Source organism: Drosophila mauritiana, chromosome X, assembly GCF_004382145.1.
Source record: "Drosophila mauritiana strain mau12 chromosome X, ASM438214v1, whole genome shotgun sequence".
Taxonomy (NCBI): Eukaryota; Metazoa; Arthropoda; class Insecta; order Diptera; family Drosophilidae; genus Drosophila; species Drosophila mauritiana.
The window spans coordinates 16,574,025-16,598,453 of NC_046672.1; the positions used below are offsets into that span (position 1 = coordinate 16,574,025).

The 24,429-nt window shown below is 42.1% G+C and overlaps 6 protein-coding genes across 7 annotated transcripts; 5 read left to right on the plus strand and 1 right to left on the minus strand.

Moving 5' to 3' along the window:
* Positions 1-130: 130 nt before the first annotated feature.
* On the minus strand, positions 131-24,371 carry LOC117147717 (protein gone early). Of its 2 annotated transcripts, none has more exons than XM_033314718.1 (11): positions 23,997-24,371; positions 18,144-18,582; positions 17,431-17,766; positions 17,198-17,356; positions 2,623-2,886; positions 2,407-2,558; positions 2,216-2,343; positions 1,609-2,160; positions 1,374-1,496; positions 776-1,279; positions 131-715 (listed from the first exon to the last, which is right to left on the minus strand). In XM_033314718.1, the coding sequence occupies exons 2-11, from the start codon at positions 18,460-18,462 to the stop codon at positions 628-630; spliced, it is 2,625 nt and encodes an 874-aa protein (XP_033170609.1). In that variant the 5' UTR covers positions 18,463-18,582; positions 23,997-24,371; the 3' UTR covers positions 131-627. The 2 variants fall into 2 exon arrangements, with proteins under 2 accessions (XP_033170609.1, XP_033170608.1); XM_033314717.1 differs by having other exon boundaries at positions 17,431-17,781; positions 23,997-24,370.
* LOC117147722 lies at positions 3,671-5,652 on the plus strand. Its single transcript, XM_033314721.1, has 3 exons — positions 3,671-3,997; positions 4,066-4,816; positions 4,884-5,652. The coding sequence occupies exons 1-3, from the start codon at positions 3,983-3,985 to the stop codon at positions 5,156-5,158; spliced, it is 1,041 nt and encodes a 346-aa protein (XP_033170612.1). The 5' UTR covers positions 3,671-3,982; the 3' UTR covers positions 5,159-5,652.
* Positions 7,627-8,542, plus strand: LOC117147723. The gene has a single exon (XM_033314722.1). It carries the CDS (start codon positions 7,789-7,791, stop codon positions 8,530-8,532), a length of 744 nt encoding a protein of 247 aa, XP_033170613.1. The 5' UTR covers positions 7,627-7,788; the 3' UTR covers positions 8,533-8,542.
* On the plus strand, positions 10,537-11,524 carry LOC117147724. Its single transcript, XM_033314723.1, has one exon. The coding sequence runs from the start codon at positions 10,792-10,794 to the stop codon at positions 11,458-11,460; it is 669 nt and encodes a 222-aa protein (XP_033170614.1). The 5' UTR covers positions 10,537-10,791; the 3' UTR covers positions 11,461-11,524.
* On the plus strand, positions 13,507-14,712 carry LOC117147725 (serine/threonine-protein phosphatase 2A 56 kDa regulatory subunit alpha isoform). The gene is made up of 4 exons (XM_033314725.1): positions 13,507-13,716; positions 13,771-13,961; positions 14,028-14,361; positions 14,419-14,712. The coding sequence occupies exons 1-4, from the start codon at positions 13,534-13,536 to the stop codon at positions 14,689-14,691; spliced, it is 981 nt and encodes a 326-aa protein (XP_033170616.1). The 5' UTR covers positions 13,507-13,533; the 3' UTR covers positions 14,692-14,712.
* On the plus strand, positions 15,380-16,926 carry LOC117147719 (zinc finger protein chinmo). The gene is made up of 3 exons (XM_033314720.1): positions 15,380-15,470; positions 15,564-16,419; positions 16,503-16,926. The coding sequence occupies exons 1-3, from the start codon at positions 15,456-15,458 to the stop codon at positions 16,820-16,822; spliced, it is 1,191 nt and encodes a 396-aa protein (XP_033170611.1). The 5' UTR covers positions 15,380-15,455; the 3' UTR covers positions 16,823-16,926.
* Positions 24,372-24,429: the final 58 nt, after the last annotated feature.

A 24,429-nucleotide genomic window follows, 5' to 3' on the forward strand; every position in this document is an offset into this window, starting at 1 on the left:
GCTGCTTTTTATTAGCTAGATAGTGATTTTAAGAAAAAACTTCCCTGTCTTGAAATAATTATTGTTACTATTTTAGTCTTTTTGGTAAACCGATTGGTAAACCCCAAACAATTATAAGTTCCTTTTCCAATTGCGTGAAAAGTCATTCTCATTTAATGGTTCTCCAAAAATCAAATTCAATCAATTTATACAGGGTGGCAGACGGCGCTTAGCAACTAACTAAGTTAAGGCTACCGAACTAGACTAAACTAGGCGTAGGGTTCGTACTTAAGCCGACTTGCTGCCCCACTTGGTTACTTCGTGTCCAGTTGGAGCAGATTGCGAATGTGTGGCGTGATGTCAACAGTGGCTAGTCAATGTCAAGTCTGATCCTTCATGGTTAAGCTACGTGCTAGGCTTAATCGCTAAGCTACAACTAGGGCGATGTGTGTGGTGTGGGGTCAGTGTCTGTCTGTATCTGTCAGGTGTATCGTGTATTCTGTACCTGTGTCTCTGGCAATGTGTGGGAGTAAAAAAAAGTACAATAAATAGGTTGTTCCGTTTCGGAGCTGCCGAAGGACATCATCCTCCGGTTCATCCACAGGGCTCTGGCTGAGGTGGAGGTCCTGGTGGATGGAAAATCGCATCTCAGAGCAGGTTGGAGCAACTCGCCTCCGCGGCGGCACAGTTTGTGGAGCGGGGTAGAAACTGGATGTGCTGCCAGGTGGCGTTAAAGCTGAAATAACACGGAACATGAGTGCCTATTGTGCTGGTAAGAAAAGTGGCAACCACTCACAGATAACTCTCGGCCAGCTGGCTCTCTACGAGCGGCTTGATCCTGGCGTAGTCCTTGTCAGCAATTGTGGTGCTGCAGTGCTGCTGCATGTAGGAGAGCGTGAAGAGTTCGTTCTCGTTGAAAGACCTCAGACCGGGTATCCTCAAGCGCCTGGTAAGTCCAAGGGCCTCATAGGTATAAGCCTGATCGATTCCCGATCCCTGGATGGCACTGCCCGCATCGATGGCATTCACAAAGCTACTCAACGCCCTCGCTGCCGTTCGAGCTGCACTCAGCGTTACATGGAAGCTCTTCAGTGCATTACTAGACAGCTCATTCAGCTCGTGGGCCAATCTCGGTGGCTGTCCTGCTGCCAGACAATTAACATCCGGCTGGGCATACCGAATCTCCGGTGCCGCATCACTGATATCCGTGCTCTGCGTGTTGAACTGCAGCAGGAAGGTGGAGAAGTTATCGATCAGGGCCTCCAATATATCAGTGCCTATGCGGGCAAAGTTCACAGCTCTGCACAAAATGGAAAAGGAAAAGAAATCGAATCATTAGAAAGAGATATCTTCAAGTGTTTTATACATGTATATATATATTAGATTTTACGTACACAGGATATCGGTAGTCATAGTAATTGGAGCTGATCAACACCTTAGAGACAAGCAGCATATTCAGTTTATTGGAGTAGGCGATGGCCTGTGGATTGTCCCTTGTGTACATCTCGGAAACAATGCTGTGGGCAGCCAAAGAGAGCGGGATGGATGGATGCACGGATACATGGGTTGATAGTGGAGAAAGTGTTAGAAAGTTTTTGGATCAGCAGATGCACATTGCGCAAGACTTACACATCCAGTATGGCCAGCTGTCCCAGCTTCTTCTCCATCTGCGAACGACGGAATGTCCAAATCCACTCCAAATGCTCCACGAAAAACACATTATTGAGTATCAGTTCGTTGTAGTATTGCGCAAGATAGTGGGGCTGCTGCAATACCTCATCGGGTATGCCGAACTGCAGCCGCATCTCGTTCAGTTTCTTTTGGATAAACTGCCTGGCCGCCGGCTCCAGCCATTTGGCTTGCTCCAGCGAATCTTTCAACTGATTGCGCAGACTGAAGAACATCAGCTTGAGGAGCTCCTCGTTGCCCTGGGTCTTGTTTAAGCCTCGGCTCTTGGACGTCATCGTTTCGAATTGCTGCCTGGGTGGCTGTTGCTGCAGTGCATCCACCGCAAAGGGCAGCCAATCACGCACCACTTTGCTGCATATGAGCCACCTGGGATAGCTGGCTGTGCGTCCATACAGCGCATGGTCGAAGTTCTCTGCCAAAGTGCGATACTCCTTGGACAAATGCGGCAGCATTTTACGAGCCAGCGACCATATAATAAAGTTGTTAATAGGCCTTTAAACAAAGAGATTTAATTGAGCATTAGCATATAGGGACAATTGAAACATACTTCTTATCCGAAGAGGAGAGTAAAACAGATAGGGCATGCATAACCTCTGGATCTCGGACCAAGACCTCGGTGTCTTCAGTGATTTTGGTTTTTGGGAAAATGGCCTGCAGGGACTCCAAAATTGGCAACTAAATGGGAATCCATATTAAATAGTTATAACTTAAAATAAAATATAAATTAGCCTGGCTTACGGATGGTGCTTGTATCTTCAGATCGGCCAGACGCACTAGTTTATTAATCGGACGATTTGCATCAGCTTTGGCGTCCTCAATGTGATTAACAATGCGACGTTCATAGTGGAAAATATCGTCGGCAAATAGATCAGCCTCCCGGGAAACGATTCCTAAATAAGAATATATAGATATATTCATAACGAATACCAGCACTCTTTTAAGCTCGTAGCTTACCCATATTGATGGCAAAGTCCCGGAGGAGCAGCTTATAGCCACGAACCACTTCCTCATCAGCATCATGGCCATAGAAGTACTTGTCCGGCAGACCAAGTTCGCCCTCGTCCAGGGTGATCACGTAGTCGTGGGGATTACTAAAGCCGTTCTCCACGGTGACGCGGTAGTAGGGAAATATGCCATGTTTGGCCTGTAGGACGACCAGAACCCGCTTGTATTCCCAGGATTGCAGTCGATTGGAGTCGCGGAATGCCTGCCAGCCATCTGGAAATTAATCAAGACGCGCAAATTAGTGGGATCATGCGAATAGTTCTGGTTCTATCAGTGGAAACCCCCCGTTTGGCTTGGCTATGCGCTAATAGAAATTCCCCAGAACCAATAGCCCATGGATTTTGGCAAGAAAGTATCAGTTGCATGCACACATTAAACCATAGATCCGCAATATACATACATATATTGTAAGCACAATCAAGTTTATATTGCCGAATATTGGTGGTTTATGGCAATTAAAAGCGCTAAAATGTTTGGCTGCTTGAAGTTTTTCGGGGCGCTCAGTTCGTCTTCTCTTGCAATCATAAAATATTAAAACAAAAAAAAAAAAAAAAAAACAAATGAATGATAAAGAGAAAATTTGGAATGCCCTTTCTTAAAAAAATCGTAGAAAAATGTGGCTTATTATATACCTTTGCTAAAAATACAATTTCCCACTAAGATATTTTGTTGAAGTATATATTTTGTAAGTGTAATATATTTATTAGCTGGATGCAATGCAGTTTTTTCCTATTAGGCAGTGAGATATCAACCAAAAGATCAAGAAATATTACTTCCAGATTATTATATATGTAAAATACATGCTAGTACTGCCACCTTGAAGGCAATTCCCCATGGATTATCACTAATGGGGATCACTCATCAGCCCTGCAAGTCTTTGTAGACACCATCATTTGACCCCCATGCGATTATGACTGTCTTCCTCGCAAGCTTCATCATCCAGTCAAATGACATGCAGACATAGAAATTGACTGTGTTTCAGTTTGTTGACACCTGCAATTAGCACTTGCTGATGATACAAAAAAAGAAGCAAAAGATACAAGAAGAAATATATCAAAATACCAGCCGTGCTAGCCGGATTTCGTAGTTATAACACAGAGTTGGATTTTCGATTTTGGGATTTTTGGGTGTTATAGTTTTTTAACGATTTATTGCAAACCACTTTAATTAACTTCAATTAAAGGCAAATCTTGGCCGCTATATAAAAGGTGACAGTTGTTAGTGACTGGCATATCAATCCAGTGCAACAGCTCCAGGGCGACAGTTGCTTCTCCTCCTCATCCATCCATCCATACCTAGCAGGTCCAGCATGAAGCAGTTTGTGGTAAGTCCAAAGCGAATCTTCACGCGGATTTCCAGAGCAACTTACTAAGAGACTTCGAAAACCCATAGGTTTTGGCCGTTCTGGCTGTGATTGGCGGTTCCCTGGCCGCTCCTCGTCCGGATGTCAGCCATCTGGCGGGATACAGCTACCAGGCTGGTGGCTACAACGGCAACCTGGTGGCCAACCAGGTGCTCAGTGCTCCCCTGACCACGGTGACCACCTCGTACCAGCCCACGGCAGCTGGTACCAACTACTACAGTTCGTCACCATCCATTGGCCAGCTTAGCCTGGGCTCCTCCGGCTCCTCTGGTGCGGTCAACTACCAGGTGGGCGGCTCTGGCTCGTCCAGCTACCAAGTGGGCTCCTCCTCTGTCGGCGGTGGCATCGTGAACGACAACATTGGCCTGGCCGGTCTGCAGCCCGGACCCACCATCAACTACAACGAGCAGGAGTCGTACATCAGCCATCTGGCCAACTTCCAGCCCGCCCAGATCAACAAGCACTTCTACATCCACAGTGCTCCCGAGGATCACGATGAGCAGCAGATCGTGCGCTATGTGAATGTGGGCAGGCCCCAGAAGAACTACCGCGTGGTCTTCATCAACGCGCCCACATCCACCGCCAGCAAGGCCAAGATCATTGCCAACGTGGCGCCCGTTGAGGAGAAGACTGCCATCTATGTCCTGTCCAAGAAGTCCAATGCTCTGGATGTTACCGCCGAGGTGGTCACTCAGCGCCCTGTGGCCAACAAGCCGGAGGTGTTCTTCGTCAAGTATAAGACTCCTCAGGAGGCGGCCCATGCCCAGCAGACCATTCAAGGTGAGTTTACTCCTTATTCACTTTTTAAATCTTATCAACTTCTTATTATTCCATGCCACTCAAATAGCCAACTATGATGCTCTGGGTGGAAGCTCCGAGACCAGCAACGAGGGTGTGATTCCCGTTTCCTCCGTGATCGGTAGCCTGGGCGATAATGGAGCCTCCGGAGTGTTGACCGATGCCAGCGGCAGCGTGAACATCGTGGGCACCGGCGGTGTTCCCACCGTGGATGCTGGAGCCAGCTATGATGCCGAGGGCAGCCAGCGCCAGGTGATCAGCACCGTGACCACCGGCACCAATGCCCAGGCCACCTATCTGCCCGTGAGGCCGGTGAGGAAGTAGGTGAATCACACCTGGATTCCATCACATAATCCGCATCCACTGCCAATGAATGACAGACACACTCCAGCCTCGGAAGATTCGGACTGGATGGGAAAGCCCCTTGGGTTTGGGGCCCATTACAGTGGAATCTTGCCGGGGAAACCTTTGCGATTTTTCCTATTTAGTTTTGCCTTCGGCACTAATTCATATTTTTGTGTATAATTTTTTTTTTATTAATAAAATTTAAGAGTTCTCATAGGCATTCAAAAAATGTAAAGCTCAAGGAGTTCTTTTTGTGGTGAATCGTTGAGTCCAATAAGTAAGATTTTCAGCTTTAAATGGAAATTCCTGGAGTGAATTGATCTGGTTGAACCGCCTGCATCTTGCATAATCGGAAAGCCCGCGATGCCGCCCAAGAAATACCTAAGACTAATCCATGGGACAGCCTCAACTATTTGGCAAGCTGCTCATAATTGTTCAATCCGATCGACTGGGCCCGTTCAACCCGTTCAAAACTCAACTCAAAAAGCCACTCGGGTAAATAAATTAGCGACTTAGGGGGAAACTCAACTCGAAGTTGGAATTGGAATTGAAATCGGAATCGGAATAGCTAACGCTATCGGTGGTCGCCAAGGTCGCCAGTTGGGCCAATGCAAGTCGCATTAAAATACCTGAGGGTATTAAATAAAAATTAGCCATACTAAATATATACTAAGCAAATGGGTCACGCCCGCAAACAAATATATTATCAATTACAAATGGGTGGAGGGGTGAAATCAGTTACCAATTCCCATATCTCTCTCTCTCGGAGATCTGGCTATCTGCATATCAATGGGCGGCGGCGGCCAGATCTTTTGCATAAAGATAATCACACCTACTAAATAAAACCTACCGCGACGGACGGTAGCCGCCAAGAGCCGAGGTCCGAAGAAGATTGAGATCGAAAGATCGAAGATTTGTCCCTCGATTCGATTTCTATTACTGTCATCATCAATAAAATGTTACATAAATTTTCAGCACAGCAAGCGATCGCGATCGCGATCGCAGGTGGTTATAAATATGGAATGCCTAATTGATAATTATCATTTTGTTCGGTTTTCCATAATCCACGGGCGATATGCGATCTATGCGATCTATCTGTGATCGCTGATCGGCTAATGGCTAAATTAGTCTAGTCGGATTGGAGATCGATTGGAAACTGTTAGAATACGGATTACCATCCATTCCAATCGCCACCCATTGTATGTCAACGCAAATTGTCGATAGGTTTTATGCATTTATGTTCTGTCATCAATCTTGGCGGCCATAAATCCATTCAAAGGCATTATTCAAATATGCTCGATGAGTGCAAATTATGTTTTATGTGTTTATTTTGGCAATATTTATGCGACCTCCAAAGCGCCGAGTGAATGTTGGTTCGAGTCTTGGCTTTTCAGCTGACTCACCACGAATGGATTTTGCGTTGGGGTCACCATTTATGGTGACAAAAATAGCGAAGCACCAGTCGAAATCGATGGGAAATTCCGGAAAGCGAACAAGATGGCTAATCGGAGCGATAATGATTTGATCTTTTAAGGCAACGGCAATTAAATTGGACTCAATTCTGAATCAATACCATTTTCATTTTTCACATATTATAATATAATGTATGTAAAACTAAAAAGTTCCAAAAGAAGTAAATTTGAATTCATATATTTGTATATTCGAGTAAGAAGCATGCAACTAACTTGTTTTCACTTAATTACTGGTATAATTAAAGCAATAGTTTACATTCGTCTAATGTGCTAAACAAGTAATTAATAGAAACTTCTGGAGAACAAACTCAATATTTTTATTAAAATATTTAAATAAGCAACCATGTGCACCTTCTCAAAATATAAATAAATGCTAGACCCAGCCAGTCGTCCCCAAATATTCATTGATCAATCCAACTGTTATAGATATTCGCAAATTAATTGATAGGCCCGATACTAATGATAGACGTGGGCAAACAAACTAAAAAAAAAAACCCAGCAAACGTGTTTCTGGACAAGATTGATGCCGCCAGTGGTGATGAGGTGCCGTTTAATGAGATTCGCTAGGCCTCCCCATTCAATAGTTTCTTTTTTGCAGGTAAGATCAGCAAATCAGCTAGTTATGAAGCCGTATATTTAGATATTTGCTAATCCATCGTGAATGCCCAGCCGTCCACCAGGGTCACCGCACCGCTGCGGCCCAGTCAAGTTCAATGTCAGAGAAGACGCTTTGTCCAATGGTTAGTCCAAGCCATGGTGGTATCTGTTGCTATTGCTGTTTCGGCTGCGTTCGTTCTAATTTGAATAAATTTTAGGTCAGATCACAAGGCGTATGCCATGCCAATGGATCCATAGGCCCAGAGAAGACGCCGATGACGATGCTTTGGATATCGAGAGCAGCGGCGACGGTGATGTTATATGCGGCATTTGCATTTGCATAAGCGGCCAAACGCGACGCCGACAGAGGAGGCAGCCATTTGACAATCGGAGCATATTTAAGACAAGTGGAGCGGCCCAAAATGCAATCATTGCCTCGCAGCAATTCGTCAACGTAGCATCCCAAACAGGAGAACTACCATTAAGGATTACAAACACTCGAGAAGGGATTACACAAATATTAAAAACAAAAAAAACACCATGTTTGTCCAACAAGTGCTCGTGGGCTGCCTGATCCTGGTGGCTTTGACCCAAGCCCGTCCTCAATACGGCTACGAACAGCCCAGTTCGGACATCTTCATCGGCGGTGGATCGGCGCCCGTCGGTGGTGTGGGAATCGGCGGCTCCTCCGGCGGCGGTCTGGTCAGCATCCAGCCACACCGTGGTGGCGACAAGTACCTGCCGCCGGCCAGCACCACCCTGGCGCCCATCATCAACAAGAAGTTCTATCTGGTTTCCGCACCCGAGGATCACAGCAACGATGGCAAGGTGAAGCATCTGGTCTTGGGACGTCCGCAGAAGAACTACCGCGTGGTGTTCATCAAGGCTCCAGCCGGCGATAATGCCAACGTGAAGTATTCCGCCGAGTTTGCGCCACAGGAGGAGAAGACCGTCATCTATGTGCTCAGCAAGAAGGATAACGATGTGGACGCCAGCGATATTGCCACGCCCGCACCCACGCAGCCCAGCAAGCCGGAGGTGTTCTTCATCAAGTACAAGACCGACGACGAGGCCAAGCAGGCGCAGCAGGAGATCCAGGGCCAGTACGACAAGCTGGGAGGCACCAACGAGTACCAGGAGGACAACAACGCCCCCATCACCTCGGTGATCGGCAGCCTCGATGGCCTGAATCCCGATGGCAGCTACAACTACCGCCAGATCGCCAACCGCCCACCGGCAGTGGCGCCCAACTCGCAGTATCTGCCCAGTTTGCTGAAGCACTAGAGGATGTCGCCGCCAGTAGATCATCTCTGCATCATCGAAATCAGAAAACAAAACACCCATTCTCGACCCTGTTGTGTTGTATATTTTTAAGAAAATCCCTCAATATTTTTTTGCATTTTTTTTTTGTTATATCGAACTGTTGTTAATAAAAAGCTTATATTAAAAAAAAATATTAAGCAATGTGTTTAAATTTCTCAAAGAGATCTCGATTGCCATTTCTTTTATCAAGTGAAAATTCATGAAAAGAGAGGTGGCTTTGGAAAAATCTTCCAGTAATTTCCGCTGCTTCTATTTAAAAAAAAAAAAACTTATATTTCTTGTTTCACCAGTCCAATATAACTATATGTAAAAACAAGTATGAAAAAAGTCAGAAGGTCAGGCATTTAAAAAATTAATAAAAATCGTATAAATAAAATTGAAATGTCTCATCGGCGCAATTAAATTAAAAACGAAATCAAAATCCAAATCAAAGTCAAAGTCAAAAATAAATCGAGGCAGAAACAAAAATTTCGGCTTTGTTTTCCCCGATATTCAAATCAGCAGACGACACATTTCAATATATGTCCAAATCAAAATCCGAATCGGAATCGGAATTGGAATTGGAATTGGAATCGGTGGGTATTCACAAATCGAAGCCAAAGCTGCTGTTAAAATTTCCAACAGAAATTAGCTTAAATGAAGTGAGAAATCAAAATAAGCTCATCAAATTTAATTAAATAGCAGAGTTTTATATTTTGATTTTGGCTTATTCCTCTTTATTTTGTTGCTTTGATTGGGCCATTAAACTGACGCTGCATAAACCCGGGCCAAAGATTGATTGATTAATGCTGAATCCGGAGCTAATGGCACCCCAAGATACTCCAAAAAATCGTGAAATTGAACCGAGGAAATAAAACAGCCAAGTGCAAACCAATTTGGACATCAGGGAAGTTATCTCGTCTCTTTATCGGCATTAGCATTAATATTAATTGACATTTAATTGCGGCAATAAAACAATGTGTGTGTGGGAAAAATAACAGTGAGAAGTTGCGGATTGCAAAATACTACTACTACTTTTGACAATACTACAATTCCAAGCTTTTTGTTTGATAATTAAATAATTTATTAAGAGAACCGATTACTAAGAGATTACTTAAGAGATTACCTCCCACTCTCTTTATCACAGCATTATACGTTGACCTCCCACAAAAGTCATCTGAGAATGACCCAAAAAAAAAACCAATTCATGCCAACTTTAACATCTTCATAGGCCACTTATCTAAACCCACTTATCTATGCATATGCCGCATATGGCTAGATAATTTTTCCTAATAAAAATCGAGCATAAATCAAATTAGCTGTACCATTTTGCTTAAATGCGACAAGAAAGTGTGGGAATTACGCGCCAATTTATGCAAATCCAATGCACATAGTATATAGATTTATATATATCGAGATTCCATTGGTGATATTTTAACTGTCTCTTGTTGACAACAACGAGCAGAAAACGAGAAAAAGAGCCCAAATTAATCTACTAATCAGCGACGAGGCTGCGAACCAAATACAACTAACTGATTTCGGAATTGGCCGAGAGATGCATCAACTAGAGTTGGCCAAGATCATTAGTCAACGATGGAGGCGTCGGATGCTGGGATCAAACCCGCCCAAAATGCCTAAGATCATAGAGCACATCAATATCCGAATCCCACCTGATGATAAATGATCTGCAGATCGGTGAGATGTGAGAAGAGCATAACGAAAAGGTATGTCAAAACCGAAGCAAATCAAGCTTTAATTAATTACTTTTAAATTAAGTTAGGGGATTTTTTGGTGTAATCGGGTTTTCAAGTGAATTTTCAAGGCTATTCGACCATGAACTTCTTGGATTAAAGAACGAACGAGCAAAACGGCGTTGTAAACAAATAAACATAAATGAAATTATTATTCAATCAAAATCCTTCATTCTGAATAATATTTACTATTAACTATTTACCAACTAATATAATTTAATAATATTTTGTAGCAAAGACCTAGAGATAACATGCTTATTATGTAATAGAGTAATATAAAAACCCTGAGGCAGCTTCTTTCTGTTCCCACATTTTCACGCACAATTAAGTTCCGAGCCAAAAGCAAGTTCGTTGCTCAAGTCTTTTGTTTGGCAGCTTTTAATGGAGCGATTTGAGGCCGAAAAAATGTGTGATAGAGCTAATTTTCACAAATTTTCATTCCTATCGGACTGTGCGATCTACTTAGATCTCTTTTAAAAGTGAACCTGAGATGAACAACCCAAGTCAGTTGTCTTCTGCAATTCGTGAAATGTTGAACATATTTGTGTGGCTATCACTTTCGTTGATTAGTCTGTCCTGGGCCCAAGGATCGCGTTATTTACCACCAACGAATCCGGCCATGGAACCGATCATAACCAAGCAGTTTTACAGCATATCACCTGCCGAAGATCCTGAGGATACGGAGCCAAGGACTAAACATTTGCTGATCGGACAGCCGCGCAGAAATTACCGAGTGATTTTCATCCGCGCTCCAACGGGAAACAGCGAGCATGTGAAATATACGGCGGAGTTGGCGCCTCAGGAGGAGCGAACTGTCATCTATGTGCTGACCCGGAAGCAACAGGAACTGGAGGCCGCCGATATTGTGGCACCGCAGCAGAAGTCTCAAGTCGAACAGAAGCCGGATGTATTCTTCATCAAGTACAAAACCAACGATGAGGCAGCGGCTGCCCAAAGGGAAATCCAAACGCAATACGATCAACTTGGTGGGAATACGGAAATCGCAGCGCCCTATGTGGCGCCCATTAAATCGGTGATTGGAGCACTCAGTAGCCCCCAATATCCAGCAGCTCCATATCCAATTCAAAGACAATCCCCTGGCTATCACTACGATAGGCCCGTCTCCACAATCTTGGCGCCAGTGGAACGAACTAACTGAAGCGTCGATTATATCCGCAACTTGTTGAATATTCCATGCTATTTGCATATAATTGATAAGACATTTCCACCAACCAAGTTTTTGTTTTTTGTTTTTTTTTTTGTTTAGCATAATTTTTGCAAACTTTTTTATCTGATTTGCTTTGTGTTTAAAATAGATACTGACAAAAGTGCTTTGACCCTGTGACAAAGGAGAAGAATTCGAGATGAGTTTGCAAAGGGCTTATTTATTTGGCCAACAGGTGGTTTAATTAAAATTATAATAATTACCACAACCAATAAACAAATTTAGAAAAAGAAGTACCTATATATTTTATTCCATGTATTTGTGACATTTTCGTATTTCTGAGTTTCAGGGGCTTCAAAACTTCGTTTCAACCTGATAGTTTGCCAAAAAATTGAATCGCAAAACAAACAATCTGCATAAATTTTGCAAGTCGCAACCGAAAAAAGAAACCGCAAAACGGCAATGCAGTTTTTTTTATGATGTGTCTCCTCTTTGGCTCTGCCAGTTTATCTTCTTTTGGATTTATTTGCATTTGCATTTAATTAATGGGATTTTTTTCAAGCCATTTTTGGGCATCAAGTGGGCGACCTTTTTTTGATTGGCAGCAGCAACAATTTGGCAGCAATTAATCTTGATGGTTGGTTGGCCAAGAAGCGAATAAAAGCCAAGGTCGCGGCGAAAATTCGAAACTAAAAAGTGCGATTCTAAGTCGCCAAACTGAGCCTTTTCACACTTCATTGTTTTCTCAATAATATTGAGCATTTCAAGGTGGCCAAAATATATACATAAATAAATCACACATTGGTTTTAGCCAAAAAGCGCAAACACAGACAATGGGCCTAAATCGGCCCTGCCCAAAACGCATTCAAATTATGGCAATTATATTGAAATTTTTCATCAACAAAAACCAGCAGAAACAGAAAATCGTCGGCCGACGATTTGTGGTTTTGGAATTTCTGCTTTTAGCAGCCTTAACTAAAAATAGACCATGACACAACGCCATCTATGCATATTTTCGTATACCCTTTGTCGGATACTACCAATAAATGTAATAAAATTATGCAGCTCATAGATAAATAAATATTAAAATAATATAAGTGCCTAGGGTATTTCCTGTCTTGTGTATTATAAAATCCTTTGCGGCACTTTGTTTGCCGTGCCGCCGAACTTATCAAAACTAATGACATAATTTATGGGCTAACAAAGATTTGTCAAAACTGCGAAGATCAAAGCGGAAACCTAAAGTCCAACAATAATTGAAATGCCATTGCAACAACAGATAGTCGGACTAGTTTCTTAAAAACTCAAAATGAGCTTAGTTTAATTCAAGAGGCAGATTATGTAGGAAAGTTTATCATCAAATAAATCAATTTAAATATATTAATTTCAATGAATTTACAGTGAACTTTTCAAATACAAGAGTATACAGCAATCAAAATCAATGCCAATAAATTGCTGCGCCTGTGGCTCCAAAAAATTAAAAATAATAACGCTCTTAGTGATGCTGTTTAATTCCTCCAACATAATTAAGCTCTTGTTAACAATGGCTTAATACGTCAAACTAAAGTCCCATGGCGGAAGCAAGTTCTATTCCAAGAACCAACCAAGCCGGCAAACAGAAATCCCAAAAAAATCAAGAAAAATCACCGGCGAAGAGAAAAGAACCAGAAAAATAATAAAGAACCAACTGATTCTTTCAGACATTTGTTTGAACAACGAAGACAGCAAACAAATTGCGCCCATCAATCAAGATGGTCAAAGCTATAATTTCAAGTATATGCACAACTGGTCAAACATTCCTTTTAAGATGGTGAATGCGATTGAAAGCGAATATCCAAAGGAAATTGAAAGCACTGCGAATGGAATGAAATTTCATTGCTAATTCTTGGGGCCAAAAAAAACATTTGAAAATCTCTAATCGAGTAGTCCTTGATTTTCATCATATCATTCTGTCAAATCAACTTGGGCATAACTCTCACTTCTCATTGAAGGGCATATCGACGAGCACATATTCTGATTCTCGAACGAAACGAAAATTTGCCAAAAAATAAAATAAACAATCCGAAAATGAATAACTTTGACCACTCTCGACTCACCGACAGCGATGTTAGTCCGTGCAAAATTCGAAAACTGAGCAAGTCGTTGTCCAAGAAGCAGGCAGTCACAGATCTATTCTCCAGTTTCGTGAAAACACATCATTTTCGTCCCAACATCGATGCTCAGAGGGTTCATAAAATAATTGTCGTGAAGGTGAGTGCAAGTGATCTTTAGAGTTTGGAGTTAACTAACGACCAATTCCCATAGTTAGTGGAACGCTTAGAAAGTAAGGATGCTCGTGATCGCAAATTTATGCAGGGTATATTGCGCCGCATCTATTTAAAGTGCATCGACTTGCGTCCATTTATTCGCAGTCAGTACAACGATGTATTCTTTCGATTCATTTTCGAAGAAAATGACTTTCTTTGCATCGCAGGAATTCTGGACACTTACTATGAGTACGTTTATTCCAAAGCTTGATAATTTTTGTCGTATTTTTTCCATATTTTTTCTTTTTTGAACAGTATAATCATGGGCTTTACTCAACCAGTTGAGACCGAACATGAGCAACTGCTCTTTAAGATACTTTTGCCTTTGCACAAGCCACCATCGCTACCAAAGTATTTCAATCAACTGATAAAATGCGTTATCGCACTCCTTATCCAAAATCCATCTTTCATTGAAAAATATGTAAAAGGTCTTCTACGTATCTGGCCGAAGACGTCCATTACTAAGGTGACTTTGTTTCTAACCGAGATTGGCAGAATTCTGCTTATAAAAGATGAGCAAGAGGTCAAGAAAGTCCTGCCGATGGTGTTTAACCATATGTCCAAATGCCTGTGCAATGAAAGCACTAAGGTAAGAGTCGACCGAATTGAACCTACAAATTGTATTACTAGTAATATTACCTCTCAGGTATCTGAGTACACTCTTCTTTTGTGGCAAAACTATAGGATCTTGGAGGTTATAGATCGAAACCACGAGCTCATCATACCCATCGTATATCCACACCTATTACGCATATTGATCCGTCATTTGGGAACATCAATGCAATCGCTTGTCTCCATTGTTTTAGGTTATTTACTAAAAATGAACAACGCGCTGTTTAGAAGCCTGACTTCTATGTGTATGTGCGGCAAAGAACCGATGAACGCCAAGAGTTCTATACTACTTGAGCATATTATATAAGAACTACATAATGATTGCAACAGAAACTTAACACTTCATACTTTACAATACAACAGAATTCCATACTATATTAACAAGATAACATTAATTAAGCCGCATGTCTCAGAAACTTACACAACTTTGAGCACAATCTACATATATCTGCAAGCGGGCTAATCATTTCAATGCTGATCAAATTAAGACATTAACACGTTCCTGCATATGCCAGGAACCCTATACATGATCAATCGCCAAAAATCAATCAATTAATCGAGGATTTTATACAAACCTTTGCATACAACTTAAAAATGGTGGCTATAATAATCGCGAAACAATACGACAAAACGGAAAAAATGCAACCGAATTTCGTGCGATTTGAAAACGATATTTTGATAGTGACGGTGAAATGGATATGGCTATTGATATTGATCCACCTGCGATCAACAACGTCGACGACCGGCGAATATATATGAACTCGCCTATGATTTATGATCGCACCGAAAAAAACAAAAAAAATAACAAAACGAGCAACGCTGGACAACAGGTCACATTAAAGGAAGCGCGAAAGAGACGGTGCCAAGCGGTGCGACAGAGAGGGCCACACAAACAAGTCAAATGTCAGAGGTTCAGCATAGTCAAATAATTGAGCAATTAATTAAACCGGCGAAAAGAAAAAAAAATTATAGAAAAATCGTAAGAAGCGGAGGAACCAATATTCGGTGTATAAAAGGCCACAAATCATCAAGGGGGAGCATCATTAAGCCAACAACTGAAAACCACTCAACATGCGTCTATTTGTGGTAAGTTAACTGACGGATTAACCGGAGGAGCAACCGCAGGATTAACCCCGGAGGATTACATTTTTTTTTTTATTTTTTTTTTTGTGATTCTAGACACTTTGCTCCCTGCTGGTTCTTAGCCAAGCCAAGCCCCAGGGCTATAACTACGGCAGCGGAGTGTCTGGTTCTTTGACCACGTCCGGTTCCAGTGGAGGATCCAGCGGCGGTTTCCTGACGGCTCCCAGCCACTCCTCGGTGGCTTCCTATGGACCACTGGGCGCTTTCCAGACCGCCAGCGTTGGCTCCCTGGTGGGCAGCTCCTCTGCCCCCCATTCGGTGAGCCACTATGGTGGTGGTAATGGAGCCACCTACACCACTGGTGGCGGCAATGGTCACGGAGCCACCTACTCGACTGGTGGACATGGAGCCACCTACTCGACTGGAGGAAATGGAGCCACCTACTCGACTGGCGGAAATGGAGCCACCTACAGCACTGGCGGCTCTTCCAACTACGGCGGTAGCTCCTTCACTGGATTTGGACCCACGCCCAATATTGGATTCGGTGCTCTGGCCGGCTATCAGGCACCCACCTACCAGCAGCAGCAGGAGCAGGAGGTCCAGCGTGGCTTCCAGGAGCCCATCATCCACAAGCAGTTCTTCACCGTTGCCGCACCCGAAGAGCATGAGAATCTGGAGCGCTCCAAGCATCTGGTGATTGGACGCCCGCAGAAGAACTACCGTGTGGTATTCATTAAGGCCCCATCCTCAAGCAATGCCAACGTCAAGCTGTCCGCCGAATATGCACCCAAGGAGGAGAAGACCGTCATCTATGTGCTCAGCAAGAAGGACAATCAGCTGGAGGTCAACGATATTGCCACGCCCGCACCCACGGTGCCCAGCAAGCCGGAGGTCTTCTTCATCAAGTACAAGACCGACGCCGAGGCGTCTCATGCCCAGCAGCAGATTCAGGGTGAGTTGTCCACATGTTGACACAGTAAATTAGGGTGTTTGCAAAACTGGTACTGATTACATATCGTCCCTATCATCTATCAGCCGAATACGACAGGATCGAGGGAACCTCAGAGCACCAGGATGGTGGTGTGGCCCCCGCTCAGTCGGTTGTTGGCATTTTGGATGGTGGTGCTGTTGGTGCCGCAAGCTCTGGCAGCTCTCACTACGTTTCCGGAGGCACTGGCTCCACTGGCGGCACCTCTCACTACGTTTCCGGTGGCACTGGATCCACTGGTGGCAGCTACACTACGACCTTGTTGTCCGGCGGCACCTCTGGCGGAATCGCCGGAGGAGTCATCTCCGGTGGCACCATTATCAAGAATGCCCAGAGTGCCACCTATCTGCCACCCAATGGCAAATAGATGTTGTTCAGCAGGATACTGATAAATAGCCACCATTTTTACTGTACAGTCATGCAATAGTCAAAGGTTTTTTTTTTGAAAACATAAATACACAGAAATAGAAGAATATAAATAATCGTCTCGATTTTCTAAGTGCAACGAAGAATGAGTAAAGTTGAAGGCCCAAAAGTTATTAACAATCGGAACAAAACTTCCTAATGTATTGGTCAACTTGGGCAAAACTTTAACTAAGAAGCCTAAAAGTATGTCATTTTTTTGTATTAAAGTTTAGAGAAAAGAAAAAATCCATAGAAACGCAATATGCCAAGGAAACAATCAGCATCTTTCAGTGCATATAACCCCCTAAAAGTGTAGGTAATCATAACTAGAACTCACACACTGCATTGATGGCCCGTTTCAGGAGCAGATCCGACTGGCTCTTGTCGAGGACATCCGTCTCGCGGCAACTGCGATACAGACTGCTCACCGTGGACTCCACGGAACCCTCTTGCGAATTTGGCAGCATTGCAATAAATCGATTCAGTTCATTGAGTTCTGTGAAGAGATACAGTATATAAATGAATGAAATGCATAAAAAAGATGGATAATGGTGATAAAGCTCAGCTCACCCTGATACTCATTGTAGGTCTCGTAGTTCCACTCGCCGCGTTTGATCACAAAGTACTCGTGGTTGGCATAATCGCTGGCAAAGTTGCCGCACGCCCACTCGTACGTCTCGTGGCAAGGACTCTTCGAGGTGTTGGCCCACAGGAGCAGCTGCCGGCTGCTCTCCACGCACTCCTTCTCCAGGCAGAGCGGCGCCCGCAGGTAGAAGGGCACCTCCGGCCAGAAGGCCAGCAGCAGGATGATGATCAGCAGGAGCAGGGCGCAGAGGCAGGCGGTGGTTACGTACAGGATGCGTCGCTTGCGCGACAGGCTCATCAGCGCGTCGAAGGATCGTCGGCCTGGAAGCAGCAAGGCTATCATCGGGCGAGGGCCAGGGATAGGGAAAATGTGATATTAATGAAATGAGGATGGAACTGGTTACATGGTATATACATATACAATTATGAAAATTAAAGAAATCTAAGAATCAATTTTAAGTCGTCATACTTAAGAATGAACAATTTGAAAAGAACTACAAAAGCAGTTTAGATCCCTATTTGCATTTAATTTCTTTAATTAAATGAGATTTACTTTGTATATTTACGATCTTCTACTATTTCAATAACAATTAACTTAGAAACATGAAGCTACATAAACTTTTTAAACAAAAAGTTAGCCCTAATTTGAGAATAAATGGATATATGAATGAATCATGCTTTCGTTGATGGATTCACACCTCTCAGTCCATTGGCCGACGGATGCGTGGAGTTGGGTGTGATTGCCGCTGGTGTCCTGCCACCTGCTCCTCCGGCAGCGACCTCGTTGAGGGCATCCTGGCGCGCCGCCTCCAGATCCTTGGGCGTCAGATGTGAGCCGTCGTCCATGTGCAACTTCTGCTGATTGGTGGTCAGTGGAGCCGTTTCGCTGCCCTCGATCTGCTGCAGCTGCTGCTTGCCACCGATCTCGTCCTGGCTGTTGTGCAGCTTGAAACTGCGGTCATCCACCTCGTCGATGGCGCAGATCGTCGGTTTGTACTTGCCCTGATTGATGGCCATTGCGTGTGGCTGTGCAACTCGATGTTTCCCCAGCTGATTAGCCGATTTAAGTCGTGCTCTCGTCGTTGTCTACCGCTCAATTCAGATGATTCGGCATTTTCAATCACTTCCTAAGTAGCTCTGCAAGTAAGACAAGGAAATCGTTGAGAATTTTCACAGAGTGAGTATACAAATACACGGAATTCCAGGCGGCATAACCCGTCTCTTGCTAATCAAAAAGATTACCTTGAGACATGATATACGGACATGGCTATACACCCAACTACCCACCAACCGCTGGCAATAAAGAAACCTTTTTGTTATGTGGAGCATCGGAGATAAGCGAAAATTGCCCACAGATAGCAGCCACTTGATGCCTGAGATCCACAGCTGCGGCCAACGAAATGGCACCTGGATGTTTGCTAAAAGGTAATCCGATAATCTACGGCATTGCTTTAAACTTATTTAAAAACTTATCATTAAGTTAAATTTAACATACTTCAATCATTTTTTAGGTGATGGTTTGGATACTTGAATGTATGATGGTAAATCAAAAACACAATCCTTGCGATTTCGAAATACAAATATGCATTGAATCAGTTTAAAACGGAATATTCTATAACTATATATCATTTTTATATATGAAAGTGTTCAAGTATCCAAGATAACCGGCTATATATTCGCTCCTACGCGCACATATGTACATGTATGTTGCCTGCATTCTTGTTCAACATTTGACTTCTTTTAAATTTTAAATTGACAACAATTGCTGACAATTTGCACTGGCGAAAGACTTCGACTGGCAAAAATATATACATATATCCGAATATGTGGGAGGGAGACCTCCAAAAGAAAAGGGAAAGAGACTGTTTTTTTTTTTTGCGACATGCATAAATTTCTATTGAGCGCCGTGCAAATAATTAAAAATGCAGCGACGTCTCGGTTGTCTTAAAAAATTAAACTGGGTTAATTGCTAATTGCACGAAAAATCTGTCTGGCAATTTATGCGAGTTCTAATAGTATTTATTTTAGAAATTATATATTACTTGTTATTTTGGAGCATTGATTGGCTATATCAATCGTTATAGTATAGGATCTTAAAAAGTGATCTATTTGTATTGCGGGCCGCTTTAGTTTCGCTCCGCCGACCGCCAGAGGGCGTCACTTGGCTGTGCTTCTGTTTCTCTGTGGTTATGCTAGACTTGAAATAGTTTTCCACCTTTTGTTTTCCCCGTGAAATCGTATAGCATTTTTGTCATTTAATCCGCAACGAAAGCAGCCAATCCACCCACACAATTGAAATGGGGAGGCGGCAGGTTAATTATGAAACTACATACAATGCACGCGAGAGTTTATGAAGCGCAATTCGAGCATCAGCACATGATGTTCAACAAGCAGGTTTTTCTGCTTCTTCTTCTCTTGTAAATAATACATTTTCCAACATTGGAAATTTTACAATGCCAGGCGGACATTACCAGCCCGTGAATCACAATTACACGTAATTAGAAGAGCCCTCAGCGCATTGGCATTTGAAAAAGAGTTCGATATTCAATCTAGATTTAGTTTTCCAAGCCCCTGCAAATCTTTAAATTCCCAAAATAGCGATAAGTTGTGGTCAGTTGCGAGGATTTGGCTGGGTGAAAAATAATATAAGCGGAACGGGTGAAAAAACAATGAAAACGGCTATTACTTATCTTATCGAGTTGAGATTATTGCCTAATACATTGCTCATTTCTAGACGCCGCTACTAAGACATTCTCCGCCCATTTTTTTTTCAGCCTGATAAGTTTTTATATAGTTTTATATATTTAGTTCACGGTTAGCATAAATCAATTTCGTAACATTCAGCAGAGATTAGTTCTGTAGATTGCCTAAGGGATTAATTAAAAAAATAAAGGTCTGTTTAAAATTCGGAGAGCCATAAACAATTATCTCCGCACTCTATATCTCCGACTTTATCTGTACCATATAGCCCTATATAGCCGTAGCCACTCGACAAAAAACTGAAGGTTGCGATGGAATATGGCGGTGCTATGGGCAACTATCTCAGGTTGTTGAGTAATGCTGGGAGAACTTAGCTCCATATCAAGCGATAAGATCTCCACAAGAAGTCGTATAGAGATAAACGCGGATGACACACTAAAATAACTGAGATACTTGAAGGCATTATTTAAAGGATTTCTAAAATTTAAAAAAAAAAACTAGAAATATTGAAAACTAATTATGAAAGTGTGTTTTTTTTTTTTATCAGATCCTAGAGCATATGTTTTTTTTTTTATATAATATAATATTACGAGTCTTTATACATTCCACTGTGACTTTCTAGCTGCATCTTCAAATACTCGTAGAATACTCTGTTTTCGCTTTCAACCCTTTCAGTGTGATTCATATTTCTGCAGGCTTTAATGCCTTTAATTATTTATTTTAGAAAAATTAGTTGTCACTTCTCGGGTTTTATGGGGCACTTTGTCAGCTCAAAGAACGCCTGCCGCAGTGGCGAAATTTCATAAAAAAAAATCATTAATTATTGGGGACACACGCTTCGGCCAAAAAAAGAGCTCAATTTCATCGTTCCTATCAAGTTGCAATTGCTTTGATTTCGCGGTTTTTTTTTCTGAAGCCTGATTTATGCATATTTGGCTTGATTCGATTATGGATTGAGAAGCCATGGCCAAGGAGAAACTGAAGTTTGGATTGAGTTTATCTCAGCCACTAGAAAATATTGAGAAAATGCGGCGTCATTTAGTTTGGGGTGGATTCTCGATTATTGTTCTTATTCCTCCAGCGCAGCGCAATTGAAAGTTGAGACGCAGTTCGATTGGGGATGGGATGGAGATAATACAAGTGAAGAGGTGTGGGAAATTCCCTTGGAAGTCGGAGATAACTTTGATAAAATCCCAAAGCTGAAGGGAGCTCAATGAAAGTGCGAGTCAGCACTTCTTTTTTTATATATGTATATGTATATACAATAACAGTAATAATGAATCAGATTTCGCTTCAAAATTATATTGCTATTTCATTACAATTATGAGGCAATAATTCCTAGCCAAAGTGAAATATGAAGACATTATTCATTCACAGCATATTTAGGTGTTTATTGTAATATTTCCGGGCGAGCGGAAACCCCGAAGAAAAATGAAAGAAAATCGGTGCTTCCTTTGTGTGACCAAATAAAAAAAGAAAGAAAACCCGGCATCGACTCTCCCCTTCCATTTATTTGCTTTCCAGTTCGAGTTACCATATTTGAACATGCCGCGCATAAATCACCAGCGACCATATCATATATATACAGATACAGATAGGTTGGGAAGACCATAAATTCCCTGATCACTTGTGACAGGCGTTATAAAACGTAATGCTGCGACTTAAACAATCACACTCATGCTAAACAGATATTAGCCATACAAACTAATGCATGGTATTAGAAAATCAATTTGACTTTGCGGCTAATTGAGTGTGGCGTACTTTGACAGCGATTTTCGCCCCGTGTCGAACCCAATTTATACGATTTTTTGTGCCCCGCGCTATTGACATTTAATTTGAGTTAATGGCACAGCGAACAACGCTAGTATTATCAAAAGTGTTGATTGGCCAGCTTTGGGTGCGATGATAACCTTGTCGCACCTCCCACCTCCCCCCAAGCCCCTAGTCACTACCTTCCAACCACCGACCATCGCAATCAGTTGTTAAATGTGTCAACAATTTGTCGTCAACTAGTCGAAGTCACTAAAAAGTCGACAAATTGAGAACTGCAGAATGCGAATGTTTGCTTATGCAACTTCGCTTTCGAACGAAACAAACACTCCAAACATGGAAACCTAATTAATTGAGCTGGCTGAGAACATTTCTAAGATTTTAGAACACTGGAGTGCAAATAAATGTAGTTGTTCCTGTGTATTTCCCAACCATTTAAATGCAAAGGCAGTCAAAATGTAAAGGGAAATGCATTCAGAAACGTATTTACATATTTACGAGAAATAGTTCTATGTTTTAGATCACATTTTAAATGGATTTCAAAACCAATTATCTGTGGAACCTATCATATTCGATCGACCAAGTCTGTAAGTCAGTCAAGTCTTTGTGATCTTAACCCTCGTATGCAAAAAGCACTCGAGCGGAATGCTGAAACCGTAAAACGTTTAACGGAAAAAGGTGCGGTTAAGGTTAGCTTTTCGAGTGTTTTTTTTTTGTTTTTACTCTTTGTTTCGATGGACAAAAAGTGCGTAACGAGTGACGCAGACAATGGAAAAGTGACGAATGCGGGCGGAGGCGAATATTTGGTACAAGAAATAGGAGGGAGTTTTTGGGGATTTGGTAGTCCCAATTTCGTGCGTGAGCATTACAATGAAGACGATACAGCGATGAAGAACGGAGGCTTCACTTTGCACATGCTCAAAATGCTAAATGCATAACGGTAATCCAAAAATAAGTGGGCCAAAACGGAAGAAGCTGAGAAACAGATGTGTGCAATGGGGTAAGGACAACAGGAAGTACATACTTCAAATGTCATAATTATCCACATAGTCATCAAATTATCAAAAACAAACAATATCTGGGGAAAGATACAAGAAAATCCTTACCAAGTATTACCATCTGGTAGAATGATTTATTTTATTATGCAATGTGTACCAAAACAATTGTTTGCATGTAATGAAAACTACATATTTTTGAAAACTACAAGCTAACTAAATACGCAATCAGGCGTTAAAATCTGTAGATTTGTGCCCAAGATCAAGGTTATTTACGACGTTTTTCAATGTCACCGGCTTATTATCTCAAAATTATGATTTCTTGTTGTTTTTTCTGGGACGTGATGCTGTGATCCTCCTCCGATTCTTCTTCTTCTCATTCTTCCTCTGCCGACGTCGACGTTCTTACGCATTAATTACTGGAATTTCGGGGAAAGGAAATAAAAATAAAAGAATTGACACGAGTGCATTTGCAACGAATGAGGGGGGAGGAGGAGATGGCGAAGAAGAGAGAGCGACACAGAATTGTTGGTATGGCCGTTGTTTGTCGTTCACACGAAAGGAGATCGCGATGTTCATTCATGGGAAGATTGCGAACGAAACGAATTGGTTCTTTAAATACACAGATTTTTGTAAAAGAAAGTCGGCAAATAAGTCGATAACCTCTTTACACACAATTAAATATTAAATCTACTTCAATATAAATTTAAATTGGTTTACAAATATGTTCGGTTTTCATTCATGTCATCTATGTCCGTAACGATCAATACACTGCATCAGTCGCAATAGGGTAATATGAAATCCTGATCGCAATACTGATCGACGTGTGAACGAAGTATCTGATCAGTTTTTTTTTTATTTTTATTTTCTTTTTGTTTTTGCTTTGGCCACTTGCTAAACCGGTTCTGCCGGCATTTCACACACACACAAGCACACACACACTGCGACACTTTTCCACCTTCGTACAAAAACAACAACAAAACGGTGGCTTGAAGTGCGCTTACATTTACGCTCTCTCTCTGTCTCTTTCACAGGCACATACGCGATTGGAAATTCCTCTGCAGAAGGAAAATCTTAGTTTTTTACCTTTTTGTTTATAGCTCATTTGGCATTCCGAAATATTTGCATCGCGCCACAATTACAAATATATTTATTTGCAAGAACACACACTCGAAAAAAAATCAAGCAGTACACATACGCGCGAATTTTTTGGAGGTTTGCTTTGAATTCTTACGCGCTCAGCAACAACAACAACGAGAAACCGAATAAACCGCTATGTTCGCCTTCTCAATGAAAACAGGGTTGTACGTGTTTTAAATTCGAGTCCAGTTATTTTGTATTCTTAACGGGAATTGAAATACCAAATTCTTATAATTTTCGCGGCGGTTTACGGTTTATTTTTTTTTAATTTTTAAACGGGGAACGACATCCAAGTCAACGGTCGTAGTTTTGTTTTGTGACGATTTTTATGGCGATGGTCGCTAGGGATGGACAATCGGAGCTGCAAATGAAATCGAAA

Bases quoted from the DNA above. Each gene is read 5' to 3' on its own strand.
- LOC117147717 (XM_033314717.1), bottom strand. From the start codon at position 18,462: ATGGCCATCAATCAGGGCAAGTACAAACCGACGATCTGCGCCATCGAC. The intron at 17,357-17,430 runs GTGAGCTGAGCT...ATCTCTTCACAG, and splicing joins GACCTACAATGAGTATCAGG to AACTCAATGAACTGAATCGA. The intron at 1,497-1,608 runs GTAAGTCTTGCG...GGCTGCCCACAG, and splicing joins CAGCTGGCCATACTGGATGT to CATTGTTTCCGAGATGTACA.
- LOC117147725 (XM_033314725.1), top strand. From the start codon at position 13,534: ATGAATAACTTTGACCACTCTCGACTCACCGACAGCGATGTTAGTCCG. The intron at 13,962-14,027 runs GTACGTTTATTC...TTTTTTGAACAG, and splicing joins ATTCTGGACACTTACTATGA to TATAATCATGGGCTTTACTC. The intron at 14,362-14,418 runs GTAAGAGTCGAC...ATTACCTCTCAG, and splicing joins TGTGCAATGAAAGCACTAAG to GTATCTGAGTACACTCTTCT.
- LOC117147723 (XM_033314722.1), top strand. From the start codon at position 7,789: ATGTTTGTCCAACAAGTGCTCGTGGGCTGCCTGATCCTGGTGGCTTTG.
- LOC117147724 (XM_033314723.1), top strand. From the start codon at position 10,792: ATGAACAACCCAAGTCAGTTGTCTTCTGCAATTCGTGAAATGTTGAAC.
- LOC117147722 (XM_033314721.1), top strand. The intron at 4,817-4,883 runs GTGAGTTTACTC...CCACTCAAATAG, and splicing joins TGCCCAGCAGACCATTCAAG to CCAACTATGATGCTCTGGGT.
- LOC117147719 (XM_033314720.1), top strand. The intron at 16,420-16,502 runs GTGAGTTGTCCA...ATCATCTATCAG, and splicing joins TGCCCAGCAGCAGATTCAGG to CCGAATACGACAGGATCGAG.